This window comes from Myotis brandtii, unplaced genomic scaffold, assembly GCF_000412655.1.
Source record: "Myotis brandtii unplaced genomic scaffold, ASM41265v1 scaffold633, whole genome shotgun sequence".
NCBI classification, from domain to species: Eukaryota; Metazoa; Chordata; class Mammalia; order Chiroptera; family Vespertilionidae; genus Myotis; species Myotis brandtii.
This window is the reverse complement of record NW_005370423.1, coordinates 879113-894420: the sequence shown is the minus strand read 5'-3', so window position 1 is coordinate 894420 and position 15308 is coordinate 879113. Positions and strand designations below refer to the sequence as shown.

The following is a 15308-nucleotide window of genomic DNA, read 5'->3' as shown; positions in this document are numbered from 1 at the left end:
TGTGTATAGTGCCTGGATTTTTTTTTTCCACTTCAGATAGACATTGATTTAATGTTTTCTTCAATTGATTTATGAGCAAAAGAGAGATAACTTAATATTTCAGGGTTACTTCACTTTTTCTAAGTAAAACATTTCTCTAGGAATCCTGCAATGAGATTATGTAAATTGTTCCTTACTTAATAATGGTGATTGTTTCCTAGGAAGGTGGTTTGAAGCTGACATTTCAGAAGCAAGGATTTGCTCAGAAAAGGCCACCCGACACTGAAGACTGTGGGCTGGGCCAGCAGCAGCACCTCCCTCGGCTGCGGGAGCTCCAAGGTGCATCCGAGACCAGCCTTGCCAGTGTTGCAAAGTGTACGCCCGTGTCAGGTGAATATCCTGGTAGTAACCGCCTTAGCATGAAGTATTTCCTCTCATTTCCAAAGCCTCTTTTATCTGCTCTCATAATAAAAAATCACTTGTCCTTCAGTGTTAAAGCATAGAGGCCAATGTAGTTTTGGGAGCTTATATATTTGGGTGAAAATATCATTTTATCAAGTAACTTTATTCAGATAAGAGTTCAGATAGTATTTCAACATGAGAATAAATTATAAATTTAAAGAAAAACACTTAAGTCACTCGTGAATGGTGTTTGGTAGAGGAAGTTAAAGTGAGAAGCTTTGGAAAGATTATAGCAACAGTATAGTGAAGGTAGCCACAAGATACAGGAATAACATGTCTCATCCCTGAAAGAATGGTCTTTTATTCTCATGGGACACGTGCAGGAACAAGATTGTTATTGGAGAGAGATTTGTGTAAGATCAGAGCCTACTTAGGAAGGTGAATCTTGGTTATGGGCAACATAAAAAACTGAGCTGGGGCCCTAGCTGGTTTGGCTCCGTGGATAGGGCACATTCCCAGGTTACAGGCTCGATCCCCAGTTAGGGGCGTGCAGGAGGCAGCTGATCAATGATTCTCTCTCATCACCAATGTTTCTATCTCTCCCTCTGTCTTCCTCTCTGAAATCAATAAAAATATATTTAAAAAAAAAAAAGCTGAGCTGGGGAGGTATTGGTGTTAGTGTTCATGCAGGAATGGGGGTTAATATAAGACATTTCATTTACATTAGAATAGGAGGCCCTGAGAAGTTCTTATAAAACAGAATAGTATTTTTTAAAGTGGTACATTAAATTAAGAAAGTTTATTACAGTTAAAATATACTATAGTGAAAGAATTTTCAAATCCTTAATTTGAATTGGATAATAATTTGTTAATCTGATTATAATAAAATTTACTGTGTGGGCATAATGAAAGCATTTATATGCAAAAATGATGTTTAATCGTTGCAGTTAGTTATTTGTTACTGTATGATTTGAATTTTGGCACTTTTTTGAAACTGAGAAGTAGGAAGATAGGTAACTTTTATACGGTTGTACAGTCAGCCAGAGGGTATGCTAATTTCAGGGATTCACAGGACTTGCTCAAAAAATTCTCCCTGAATGATTGAAAATATATTTCACACTGTGAACCATTTAAAACAAAGATCTGGTCCTTAATTATATTTTCTCTTAGTAAGAGTGCTCTAGGTTCTATAATACTCTTTAAGGAAAGGAACTGCGTTCTTACTCTTCTTTGAACTATCATAGTACCTTGTATGTAGGTATTTGATAAATATTTACTTATTGGAATGACTGAATGCATGGAACTGTTTCATTTATATGTCTTTCAAACATTTTTTATTTGATCAAGTGCCTAATGAAATAAGCAATGAGAAAGGTCAGTTTAATTTTGTAACTAAACAGTTAGTGGTGATGTTTAAGAAAATACCTTAAGTAGGCTGGGGCAGAATGGACTATGGGAAATTCAGGAATGAGTTCATTGCAATAAAGAGGAACACAATAGAGACAAACCTTTTAAACATTTTAAAAGTTGTAAAAAAGGCAGAAGTTGTTCATTTTTCATTTTTTTGAGTTAGGCCATGTTTTTAAGTTTAGAAGAATTTAATGTAGAACAAGACATTTTGGCACAAGGAAGCAAAGATAAGTTATAAAACAAGCTGCTCGCAAAAGTAGGAATAAATGGATTCAAAGAAAAGGGAAAGGTTTATCTTGTACACAAGAAAGGCATGCTTCTACCTCTAAAAGGGGAAGTACAAGAAGATAAGTGAATATCTGGAGGGGGGGGAATATTAGTAAATAAATCAAAGGTTAAAAGAGGCCTCAAATTACAATTCTCCAAATTTTTAAATGACAAATTGTTGGTGTTTTTAGTCATAAAAATTGCTTGATTTAGGACATATAAACTAGAACTAACACTTCCATGTATTTAAAAAAGTGATAGCTTTTAATAAATTTAAGAACAAGATTTTTATCACTATTTTTCATTTTAAATTTGATTAGGTACTTCCAATCAATCTGCTGCTGGTGCCAATGGAGTTATATTAGACAACCAGCCTATAGTCAAAAAAAGGCGGGGAAGGAGGAAGAATGTAGAAGGTGTTGACATCCTCTTTTTTAACAAAAATAAACCACCCAATCATGTAAGTAAAAATATACTTAAAAACTAATGATCCTTGAGGGCAAAATTCAACCAAAGAAACATATATTACTGTTTTGTGAATGTTTTGTAGACTAATAATTAGGAAATTAGAAGTACACTACATAGTTTTAGATTGTATCTCAGTAGAATTTCACACTGGCCAAGATTCATGAAAATCTTAAATTTGAAAGATTTTGCAGACGTTTAAACAACTTATTTTTTTATTGTTCAAAAGGAAATCTTTTATTAGAACAAAATTAGAATAATAAGCATGGAAATAACATTTTCATTTGGTGTTTTCTCCAGGTTACTTTGGGCTTAACCACCTCCCAAATTACTCCAGGGATAAACCCAGCACTGTCCTATCCTCAGCCTCAAGGCATTCCTGACACAGAAAGTCCAGTCCCAGTCATTCACCTGAAAGATGGAACAAGACTTGCTGGTGATGATGCACCGAAGAGAAAGGATTTGGAAAAATGGCTTAAGGAGCACCCAGGTTATGTGGAAGATTTAGGAGCTTTTATTCCTGTAGGTGATCCTTTACAAATCTTGGTATATGTTATTTCTATGATTTACCAAACCTATAATGATGAAGCTTAAATTCTCACCCACTTATATTAAATATGTATTCTGCCCAAGACTTAGAGGAAAATTCACAGAAAGAAATAATTACGACCTTCCCCATGATACAATCCAGTGTCATTTTTCATTTTTCCATTCTGCGTTCCACAAGTATTTAACAAGAAAAATCACCTTTGATAACACAGAGTACTGCTAGACTCAGTACAGGCTGTAGAGACATAAAACTTCCCGTCCTTTCCCACAAGGGGCTTGTTTTAAAATAATAATAATGGTCATTGCTGACATTTATTGAGATTTAGCTGTGCTTGTCTTTACACTTAGCACTTAACATGTATTATATCATTTAACACAACTTGATCAAAATGGCATTGTTATGACTATTTTATAGATAAAGAAATTTCAATGCCAAAACCGGTTTGGCTCAGTGGATAGAGCGTAGGCCTGCGGACTGAAAGGTCCCAGGTTCGATTCCGGTCAAGGGCATGTACCTTGGTTGCGGGCACATTCCCAGTAGGAGATGTGCAGGAGGCAGCTGATCGATGTTTCTAACTCTCTATCCATCTCCCTTCCTCTCTGTCAAAAAAAAAAACACACAATAAAATATATTTTAAAAAAAAGAAATTTCAAGTACATTGTCTAAGGCCTCATAACTAATAAGTCTTAAATTCAGTATCTAAACTAGTACTTTTGGGCGGGCTACAAGGGGTCAATGGAAGAAAAAGGATATATGTAATACTTTCAACATAAAGATTTAATAAAAAATAAATGAATAAACTACTAGTCTTAAGCTCTTCTTCAAGTTATAAGGATACAGCTGTGTCTCTCCAGATGCACAATTAGTTACGTTAATCAAAGATGAAAATCATTATATTTCTTTTTTTATTTGCCCGCAACCTGGGCATGTGCCCTTGACCAGAATCAAACCCAGGACCCTTCAGTCTGCAGGCCGATGCTCTGTCCACTGAGCCAAACTGGCTAGGGCCGAATCGTTATATTTCATTTCCTTTTCCATATCCCTGAAATACTACTCACCACCTTATGAGCATTTGGCTCTTCTCACTCATAGAAACCTATTATTTCATTTTGCAATATGTTACTTACAGATACTGATGTACCAAATTTTGTGCCCATCCCCCTTGACATTTCTCTGTACTACTCACTACCTTATGAGCATTTGGCTCTTCTCACTCATAGAAACCTATTCTTCCATTTTGCAATATGTTACTTACAGATACTGATGTACCAAATTTTGTGCCCATCCCCTTGACATTTCTCTGTACTTTATTAAGAAAAAGAGTAAAGCATATCCTTCATACAGTGACCCTAGCAGGCCTGCTCCATCTGCCTCCATTATGAATAGTAAATGGATAAGCCATTGAGTCTCTCTACTACCCTGTGAGCTTCTTAAGGACTGTGTCCTATTCACCTTTGTATCCTGAGCACTTAGCACATCATACCTGATACATAGAAGAGTATCTGGCTCCCTGTATATATTTATTGAGTCAGTGATTAAGAAATGAAAATCTGAGGTCTATATGCACAGTGATTATTTCATTAAGAAAAAGAAAATTAATTACCTTGTTTTTTTGTTTAATGAAAAGGAAGTATAAAAGCTCCAGTGCCTAGAATGGGGCTGTGTCTGTAATGCATATTTTAATGTATTTGTATCTGTAATATATATTTAGTTCAGAATTTTACATTTCTATTACTGTCACCATGAAATGACCTACTAGTCTGGAACAGAGGCCCTCGGTCTTAGTTGTTGAATTTCTGTCAGATCTCTAGTTTTTCTCAAAGGATACCACAAATTCTTGAGCTTTCATTTAATTGCTTTTGATTTTAAGCAAAAGGCCAAATAAAGCTCTTAAAATTCTGAGGAGAGGGGTTTTCACTAATCTGGTGAGCAGTCATGGAATGAACATTTCAATTAAAAAAATAATGAGAATTGTTAGTTTAGCGCTATAACTTTACAGGTTACAAAATAATATGTATTGTCAGTAAATTTTTATTAAAACTATTGTGTGCTGGTTGCTATTTTAAAAGATTCTTATACCTTTCTCTTATTGCGGCAAAGGAATCTTTATTAATTGTTTAAACTTGTATCCATTTATTATTTTTCACTGCAAATTAACTTTATATTATAATGTTTTGTATAATTTTGTTAAGATTTTAACACTTTTAAAAGCAGCTTTTATTACAATAAAGTATATGAAATAATAACTAGTTTAACTTTCCTAGGATACTTTAAATATTTAATGATCACATGTGCTATTGTGATCTATCTATAGCTAACTAATTATAACATGGTGTGTGTATACTGTAACAGGGGTATGTATAAAATGCCAGGGAAGCAGATAAAAGAATGATTACTCTGTATAGGCAGTGTAAAGTATCTGGGGAAAGACAGAAGGAAAATAGAGTTGACATGTCACTGATGGATCATAAACGAATTACTGGGCATTTGACCATGTTATTACAGAGGAGCATATTCTAGGCATTATAAAACAATTATGAAGAGAGTTAAATGAGGATAGGAATGTAAGGCATATACATAAAATAATGACCAGTTTGATATTCTGAATTTGTGGGGGAATAGTAACTGGATGAAAAGGTTGAATTAGATTCTGGCTGTGATGGGATTGGTATGCCACGCTGAAGAGTTTGAGCATTAGTGCCTTTAAGTGTTCTGATTGGTTGGAAGGAGCTATAAACATCCAGCTCTGTTTTGTTGACAGTTGCAAAACTAAGCAGCATGGTTTGATGGAAAGAGTTGTTTTGTTTTTTTATAGCAAAGGTGGAGATTTTTTGAAGAACAAGTACAGACTCCCTTATGGGAGAAGGGGGAAAGAGTCCCACAGAACGGACTCCCACGTGGGAAGGGGGAAAGGGTCTCCAAAAAAGTTGTTATTGCAAGATATTGCCACTCACAGGCTGCAGGACCTTGAGGGAGATGAACTCTGAGCCTGAAGTCTCATTTGTAAAATAAGAGTAATGTCTTTGAGTATTGTGACAATTATATGAGAAGAGATAAGAAAGTCTGTCGGTGAGATGACGAGAAATGAAAGCCACTAGCCCACCTGGCACACATACAAATTGAGTCAGAGCCCAGAGAAAATCTGATGTTTCGGGTGAAATTTGCCAGGAAAAGAAGTGAAGAACTCTACAATTTAGAGGAAGCTGTCCCAGCATTATTGGTAACTTCTTTAAGCAGTGCTCTAGGGACACAGTGGTCTTTGAAGGCATTAAAGAAGGAACTAGCAATGTCTTTATGTTGGGAGCCTATTCTCATCCAGAATGATCATGATGCATTATCCTTATGATGGCCTAGAATAATGTTTAAATTTATCACTGGAGGAAAAGATTCGTGCAATAATTTTTAAAGTCGTATTTAATATTGTTATATTAAATATAAGAATATTTAAAGGTTACATATTTTTAGAGTTTAACTAATGGGTAAATTCTCCTATATGAAATATTGAAGATACAACCTGTAAGATATGTTACAATAAATGACATATCTTCATTATTACCAGATTAAATTACTTTAATCAGCTCATTGTACTGTTTGCACAAGTGAAGATTTTAAGGCTCTTTCTGCGTCTTTTGTTGTAGAGAATGCAGCTCCATGAAGGGAGGCCCAAACAAAAAAGGCATCGCTGTAGAAACCCCAATAAACTAGACGTCAACAGTCTCACTGGGGAAGAACGTGTCCAGCTGATTAACAGAAGAAATGCCAGAAAGGTATTTATATCTTTGCTGTTCTTTTCTATGGATTCAATATTTAAGCGATCTCTAAAACACTGTTCATTATGCAGTATTCTCTAACAGGTCTGGAAATGGGTTAAACCTAGCAGATTTGTGGGGAACGGCGTGGACTATAATTTTATATCTTTGGTTAAGCTGTTGAATGAATAAAGACAGCACTTTACTAGCTGTGCCTGAGCATTGGCACTGCCCAGAACACTACATCCACGGCAGTGGTTCTCCACAGGGGGCGGTTTTGTCCTCCAGGATACTTGGTGATGTCTGGAAACATTTTTGATAGCCACTCAAGAGTAGTGAGGTGGGTGTTGGGGCGGTAGCGGGAGAGGGCAGTGGGAGGATGCTGTTGACCTCTAGTGGGTAGAGGCTGAGGATGCTGATTAACTGTGTACAGTACACAGGACCACCCTTCACACCACAATTCCAAAATGTCTGTAGTGCAAAGGTGGAGAAGCCATGATGAAACGGGACAACTCTCTCTTCACATCCATGACAGATTTATAATATTTATCACTGTGAGTCCTTTTGTTTACAGGTTGGAGGTGCATTTGCTCCTCCTCTGAAAGATTTGTGTAGATTCCTGAAAGAAAATTCAGAATATGGAGTCGCTCCTGAATGGGGAGATGTTGTTAAACAATCTGTGAGTATTTCATAAACACTAAGTCAGATATCATTTAAAAAGTTAGATGCCATTTAATTATATCTCTGAACAATGCCACAAAGAATAATCACAGATGTGGGGAAAGAACTACATAAAAGTCATAATACAGTATTATAAAATTGGGAATATGCTAATAGTTTACCCATATGTTAGAAAACCATGCAAATATTTGAAAAATTGTATCTTAGAGGCACATCTAATGAGAAGGCAGAGAAAGTTCACAGTCTGTTAAATGAGATAGTAGTTCATCTCTTGGAATAGCCAGGCCTAACCATGAGGTCAGTGCTGAGTGAATAATAGCTATTATTTCTGTAGGTGTCCAAACGAAAAGTACAGGTTATACAACTATGTTTAGTGTGATTCCATTTTATTTTAGAAAAGGAGGTGGGGAGAATTGTAGAATTTGTATTTATGTACAAAAGAAAAATGGAAGCACACATCCTGAAACATTTGCAGTGGCTCTCTCTGAATGGTGGAGTTGCAGATGCGATGTTCTTTTTCTTTGCATACTTTTGTTGTCTTGTTTTCTGCTGTGGAGCCTAGTGCTTATATAAAGAGGACAAATAAGTTGTTCCATTCAAGACAAAATTTAAAAACAATCCCATGAGATGACTTCAAACCATTGTCTAGAACTGAACCGTCACAGATGGTAGCCTCTAGGCCCGTGTGGCTATGGAGCATTTGAAATATGACGAGTCTGAATTAAAATGTGTTGTAAGAGTAAAACACTGGCTTTGGATTTTGAAGACTTGGTTTAGAAAAAAGAAATCTCATAATTCTCACAGATTACATATTAAACTGATATTTTGCTTATATTATGTTAAATAGATTATATTAAAACTAATGTCACCTATTTCTATTTTGCCTTTTAATGTTGCTACTAGAAAATTTAAAATTGCTTATGTAACTTAAATTATCTTTCTGTTGGACAATGCTGGTCTGGAGCTACTAAACTCCTAAAACTTCTAGGATTTTTGAGTCCGAGAAAGTCAGGGAGAATAATAAGAAAGTAGTATAGATTATTCAGCATTGTCCTGGACTTGACGCTTCCCAGTCTGCAGGTGCTGCTGCAGTTTTGAGCCAAGGGATTTTCCCCCTGTTGAGTATCCTTTTCAGCTTTGCTGTGCCCCTAATTCCCAAAGAGATAGTAAAAAAAAATCATATGAAGCATCTCTTTAACCTTAACCTCCCACTCACTTCCTCTGTCCTTTCCTTATTGTTATTCCAGATTAGAAGAAGGGCACTTCTTTAGTCTTCCAGAACAGTTCCTGACATAAAGCATGTAAGGGTGTAGGGAGTAACCCTCAAGAAACAATTTCTTTGGACTTTCCATTTTCTGGAATTATTCTACAAATGAATGTGTCCCCATATAGAGGAAAGCTAGAAGCCTCTATGCTCTCTTATGATAAATGAGAGGTGGAAGAGCTGTTTCAAACCACTAAAAATAGTAAGAAATTAGGGGATCTCTTGCATGATTGATTTTGCTATGCATACAAAGTTTATTAATAATTATCTATTTTTAATAGGTTACTTGTATCACAAGATAATAGCTATTGATTTTAATATAGCTGTTATTAATGATTTTCTTTTTCAGGGATTTCTTCCAGAAAGTATGTACGAACGTATTCTCACTGGCCCTGTTGTGAGAGAGGAAGTAAGCAGGCGAGGGAGACGGCCTAAAAGTGGAATTGCGAAGGCCACAGCCGCGGCGGCGGCTGCCAATGCCACCAGTGTTGCAGGCAGTCCTTTGTTAGCCAATGGATTACTTCCAGGTATGGATCTCACAACTCTTCAGGCCTTACAACAAAACCTACAAAACTTGCAGTCACTGCAAGTAACCGCAGGGCTGATGGGAATGCCTGCCGGCCTTTCTTCTGGAGGAGAAGCTAAAAACGTGGCCGCCATGTTCCCCATGCTGCTGTCAGGAATGCCTGGATTACCAAATCTGTTGGGCATGGGCGGACTCTTGACAAAGCCTGCAGAATCTGGAACAGAAGAGAAAAAGGGAAATGACTGTAAGGAGCTAGAAGGAAAAAAAGAAAGGACAGAGAGCCAAAATTCAGAGAATGGTGGAGAAAACTCTGTGTCAAGTTCTCCTTCAACATCCTCTACTGCTGCATTAAATGCAGCTGCAGCTGCCAACTCCCTAGCTCTTAACCCACTGCTACTATCTAATATACTCTATCCAGGGCTTCTCACTCCAGGCCTTAATCTTCATATTCCAGCTTTGTCCCAGTCCAATACTTTTGATGTACAGAAAAGCAAGAGCAGTGACTTAGGCTCGTCTAAGTCTGTGGAAGTAAAGGAAGAAGAATCCAGAGTTAGCGATCAGGAAGACAAAGGGGGAACCGAGCCGAGTCCTCTCAATGAAAACAGCACAGATGAGGGTTCAGAGAAAGCCGATGCTTCCTCTGGATCTGACAGTACCTCGTCGTCATCCGAGGACTCAGATTCTAGTAACGAAGACTGATTCCTAGACGATGCTTAAATTATGAACTTGTTTTGGATTTTTTTTTCTTTAATCATTCATTGTAAATACCCCAGTGTGGAGTGCATCCATAACTTACTGACCGAACATTTCAGTTATTTGTTTAGAAGTGCAAACTGCTATCAGAGACATTTTGCATGTAATATTTCTTAAGGTTCATAAGTTTTTGAACTCGTATGTACTATCAACTACATAAAGGTGTAAAATTACAACAAAAGGCATTATAATTTTGTTGGGGGTTAATTTTATGAAAATTATGCTCAGTAAGAGTTGTATATTTAATATATTTGCAGTGAACACAGAATACTTTATGCATATTACTGATTTAATTTGAATATAGTTTTACAGCCTCCTTGACACCTATAATTTACAGATCAAAACTCAGCAATAATTTGGGCAGCTAATGAATGTCATGAAAGCTGTAGAATCTACATCACCATTCATTGCTTTAATTACATGAAAATGCTCTAGTGTTTTGATGCACTGCTGATGTTTCCAATTCAGGTACAAGTGTGTTTGGAAAAAGAAATAAGTTTCCCAATCAGCCAATTTAACTGGCTACCTGTTACCTCAGCTGAGTTAGTTTAGGAAGTTTACATTCGTTTCTAATTCTATACTTGTTTTCAGGGGTTTTTTAAACACATCCTCTATATCATGTTAATCTGGCAAGAAATATGACTTGCTTTTCGCTGAACTTAACTCTGATATTAGTAAAGTCAAGTCATAAAATAATCCTGTGTCATGTGACTTTGGCACCCTCTAGACATACTTAGTTTTAACTTCACAAAGTCTGGCCTCCCATTAGAAATAATTATATCTCAGATGAGTAATGTCTGCTTCCCAGGGTTCTGAAAAGGCAAACTCATGAAATGCCACTGAAAAGAACTTTCAGCACAGCATACTTCATGTAAAAGGATTGTTCGTTTGCTTTATTTGTGTAGATTCCTAGTTGTGTTTTATGTTATGGTAATATTTCAAAATGAACAGATAACATATGCAAACAGTCTAAATTCATCTTGAGTTTCTTCTAGGTGTAAGCAGACAAAATGTTGCCCAGAATCAGTGTTGGGTGTTCAGTTTATATTAAATATACTGAGTCGCCCATTTTGAAAATGCACTTTGAATAATCTCAAAAAAATACACGCGCTATACCTGTAAACCACAAAATGAAGCCCAAGGCTTCTGCTCAGTTTCTTAGAGCCCTTTATTTACCGTGTAAAATTTGTCTGATACTTGATTTGTGATACAATTTCTCCTTCTAAAGCTGCTATTATTCTGACAAGGTAGAGGTCCAGGTTTATCTGCAAATACATATAAAACAACTGAATTGGATGTAAAATACCACTTATATCCTAAGGAGAGATAAATGTTAGCATTCTTCTGGTACTTGAATAAGTCAGTGATAAAGTTTGCAAGGGGATACAGTTAGGGTGGAAAATGTACTCCACTTTCACTGGAAAAAAAACTTTCGGTATGTTTTGATGATAGAAATCTATTGCTTTGTCATGAATTAAGCAATTATATTGGATTTTACAAGACATTTAACAGTAAATTGTTTCTGTATGTAAAATAACTAGCCCCTTATTAGAGAGACAGTGTTATATGTACTTACAAAAGTTATGGAAGTTCCATTGGGATGGTATTGATCTTTGTATTTTTCCAAAGTAGTACTTTGAATTGCTAGTCCTTTATGCAATGTCTTAGCAATAGTCACTCTAATTGCCCCTCCAGGAGAAGTGGGCAGTAATTTTTCATCATGAAAACGATATATTATACATTTAGTCACTTCCCTTTGCAGTATTGCACTTTTGTTTAACCAGAGTACACCTTTGAGATAGCCAAAGTTTTTCAAACACAGTACACTTAGGTTGCCGATGGAGTATTTCATCACCATCCATAGCTCCCTTCCCTCACTCTACTTCTACCCACATGATCTTTATTCTTTTCCCCAATTAAAAAAAAGAAAGAAAGATAAGAAAAAGGGGGGGGAAAGCCCTAGATCTTGTCACTAAAATCTAATTTATATCAAATTTATGAGATAAAGTATTTTCCTAATTAATGCTCAAGTGAATTTGGTTAACATCTTAGTGATTCCCTTTCTATGTAGTAAGGTAATTGCAGTTTTAAAAATATTAAGGCTGATATTAACTTTAAACATTCTCTTGGGTTTTGAGACACTTCTATTTATTATTGATTGGGGGAAAGTTATCCAGCTATCAGGTTTTTTAAAAAACAAACAAACATGCAAATATGGTTGTAGAGAGTTAAGGGTTATAAGGAAAAATATCAGTAGAATTACATAATACTAAAGTTGCCGTTGAAAGAATATCCAAGTATGTGTTGGTAGTTACTAAAAGAATTATAGCTGTTATTGCCTTGTATTTATAGTCCTTGTTTCAGGTTTCATGATACAAGTCTTAGTCCAACTTTTCTTTTGGACATTTGCAATATTTACCAGTTGTGTTTTGTGTAGTCTGAATTTGCTTTCTGTAGTTGAGCAAACGTCTTAAAAAGTCATTTGTAATTTATTAAATTACTTTCTATGATGTTCTATAGAGCAAATGGAAGTTTAATTATTTTTTATTAAACATATTCTTTGACTACCCACGATGTCAGCCTCTGTACATGACAAGACTTTTTTTGATTGAATTTTATATAGCTCATTTATCTTCAAAGTTATGAAAGCAACCACAATCCTAAATCTTTAAAAAGAAAGTATACTTGGGAAGAATTTTTAAAGGACAGAATTTGGCAATAATTATATCCACAACATTATTATTTCCTTAAGTTTTCTTCCCCTGGACCTTTAATCCAGAAGGACTCAGATATACCTAACCTTGTAAAGGGGTTCATTTGGAAATCAGTAATTATTTTTTATGTAGTCTTATGACTCTCAATTTATTGCCGTTGTTGGTAGTGTTTTTTGTAAAGATGAAAAAATTCAGCAGTGGAATCTCATGATACACTCATTTAACTTGAACACTTTCAACTATACTTGTATGCTTAGAAAACCTCTTTTTCTTTTTTCGTACAATATAGCATGTAAACACAAGCCAACTACTTCATCTAGTGCTCACCCAGAAGACCAGTAATCCACTCCGATGCTGGAGGAAGAAGTGGCCCTGTTGGATGTTTTTGAGAGAAGATACACTATACACTTATGTGTTCTGTATTTTGTGAGCTCTAGGAGGGAAAAGAGTGAAATATGACTACAGGTAATCTTCACCTTATACAATAAATTGAGACCTTAAGCCCTACATAAATGTAACTACAGTACATAAGCTATTTATTTTTAAGTGCAGGAAAACAGAAAAATATTTATGTCATTCATTAAACCCGACCTGGGATAAAAATACTGTGGGTATAGATTGTCAGTCTTTTTTATATGTATGTTCTATACATGTAGTGGGCTGATTGGTGCCCTACAAAAATTAATGTCAACGAAAAACCTCAGAACGTGACCTTCTTTGAAAATAGTCTTGAGAGATGTAATTAGTTAAGATGCTATCATGATAGATTAGGATGGGCCCTTAATCCAGTGACTGGCATTCTCCTAAGAGAAGACACACAGAGACTCACAGTGACGAAGGTTATGAGACAACCAAAAGAGATTGGAGTGATGCGGCTACAAGCCAAGGAACACCCAGGCTTGCCAGCAACCACCAGATGCTGGGAGAGGCGTGGAACAGATCCTCTTCCGGAGCCTCCAGAAGCAGCCACCCTGCCAGCTAGCCTCCATAACTGTGAGAGACTAAGTTTCTGTTTTAAGCCACCCAGTTTGTGGGCATATGTCCTGGTAGCCCTAGGAAACTAATACATTTTCATATTAAATCAGTATTATATGGGGCATAATATTTACTCTTCTGCCCTTGATAATACTGACCTATGTCAATGAGTATCCTGCAATGTGATTTTTAATATTAATAATTTAGTATTGGCTCATACTGATGTAGTAACTTATTTAACCATGTACTTAAAAATAGACATTTGGGTTTATATATGCATTTTTTTGCATTTATCCCTAATGATTTTCTTAATCCCTAGAAGTGAAAATACTTCCTGTGTTTTTAAGGATTTTGTTTTGCCGAGTTTATAATGATGCCGTTAGTAGCAAATGATACTACCATTAGCAGGGTACATTTTGTGAATGTTGATTTACCCCAAATCCTTACCAATACTGTGTATTGTCCTTTGAAATAACATTTGCCAAATTATTAGGCAAAAATAACATCTTGATGAATTTTTAAATTCTTTTTCTTAGTGAAAAGCAAGATGTGTGTATTACAGAAAATCTGGGGGAGGGGAAGGGAAGTAGGGAAAGCACAAAGTAAACACCCCCCTCCCCCTTAATGCTGTACACTCAGATAATTGTTAACTGTTGGGTCATTTTTCTTTGCAGATACACATTATATAATAATAATAATGGAGTTATACTGTACATACCATTTTGTAACCTTTTTTTTTTCATTTACTATACCATGATTCTCTTTCCATGTCATTAAAGAATCTTCCAAAACATTTTTAAGGATTTTCTTATTCTAACATATAGATGAAGTATAATTTATTTAGGACCAAATTATTGAGCCCCTAAACACACACACCACAGAGGTTTAAGGTCTCTTGTGACACACTCGTATAGCTCCCTGAATTTTTTTTACTAGTATTTACACCTGACAATTACTTGTTCTAGGTCTGCTTTACCCATGGGATCATAAGCTCTGAGGGCAGAGACCATGCTTGTCTTATTCATGACTGTACACTCAGTGCTTTTCACAGTACTTGACATATAGTAGACACAGACTAAACATTTGTTGAATATTTGAACAGATGGATAGATGGCAGACTTTGGCTAAATGAATGAGTGAGTGTGTGATTGTATAATTGCCAAGAACCAAACCTCTTAATGACCAATATTGAGTTTTAATTGATATATAATTGACATTGTACAACATCTTATATAATAAAAGCCTAATACACAAATCAACCGAATGGCGGAACGACCGGTCGCTATGATGGACACTGACCACCAGGGGGCAGACGCTCAACACAGAAGCTGTCCCCTGGTAGTCAGTGTGCTCCCACAGAGGGAACACTGCTCAGCCAGAAGCCGGGCTCAAGGCTGGCGAGCGCAGGGCAGGCTGGAGCCTCTCCCGCCTCTGTGGCAGTGCTAAGGATGTCTGACGGACAGCTTAGGTCCGCTTGGCCTAAGCCATCAGACATCCCCAAGGGCTCCCGGACTGTGGGCTGAGCCACCCTCCCCCCACCCCCACCCCCAGTGCAGAATTTCGTGCACCTGGG

At 36.3% G+C, this 15308-nt stretch overlaps 1 protein-coding gene across 7 annotated transcripts in view; it reads left to right on the top strand.

Moving 5' to 3' along the window:
• The window catches only part of CHD9 (chromodomain helicase DNA binding protein 9), a 128717-nt gene extending 116099 nt beyond the window's left edge, over positions 1-12618 (top strand). For all 7 annotated transcript variants that reach the window (XM_014528417.1, XM_014528421.1, XM_014528416.1 and 4 more), the window contains 6 exons: positions 201-369; positions 2379-2518; positions 2824-3045; positions 6712-6840; positions 7397-7501; positions 9117-12618. In XM_014528417.1, coding sequence (XP_014383903.1) covers positions 201-369; positions 2379-2518; positions 2824-3045; positions 6712-6840; positions 7397-7501; positions 9117-9992 — 1641 coding nt within the window. In that variant the 3' untranslated portion in view covers positions 9993-12618. The remainder of the gene's footprint in view (positions 1-200; positions 370-2378; positions 2519-2823; positions 3046-6711; positions 6841-7396; positions 7502-9116) is intronic.
• Positions 12619-15308: the final 2690 nt, after the last annotated feature.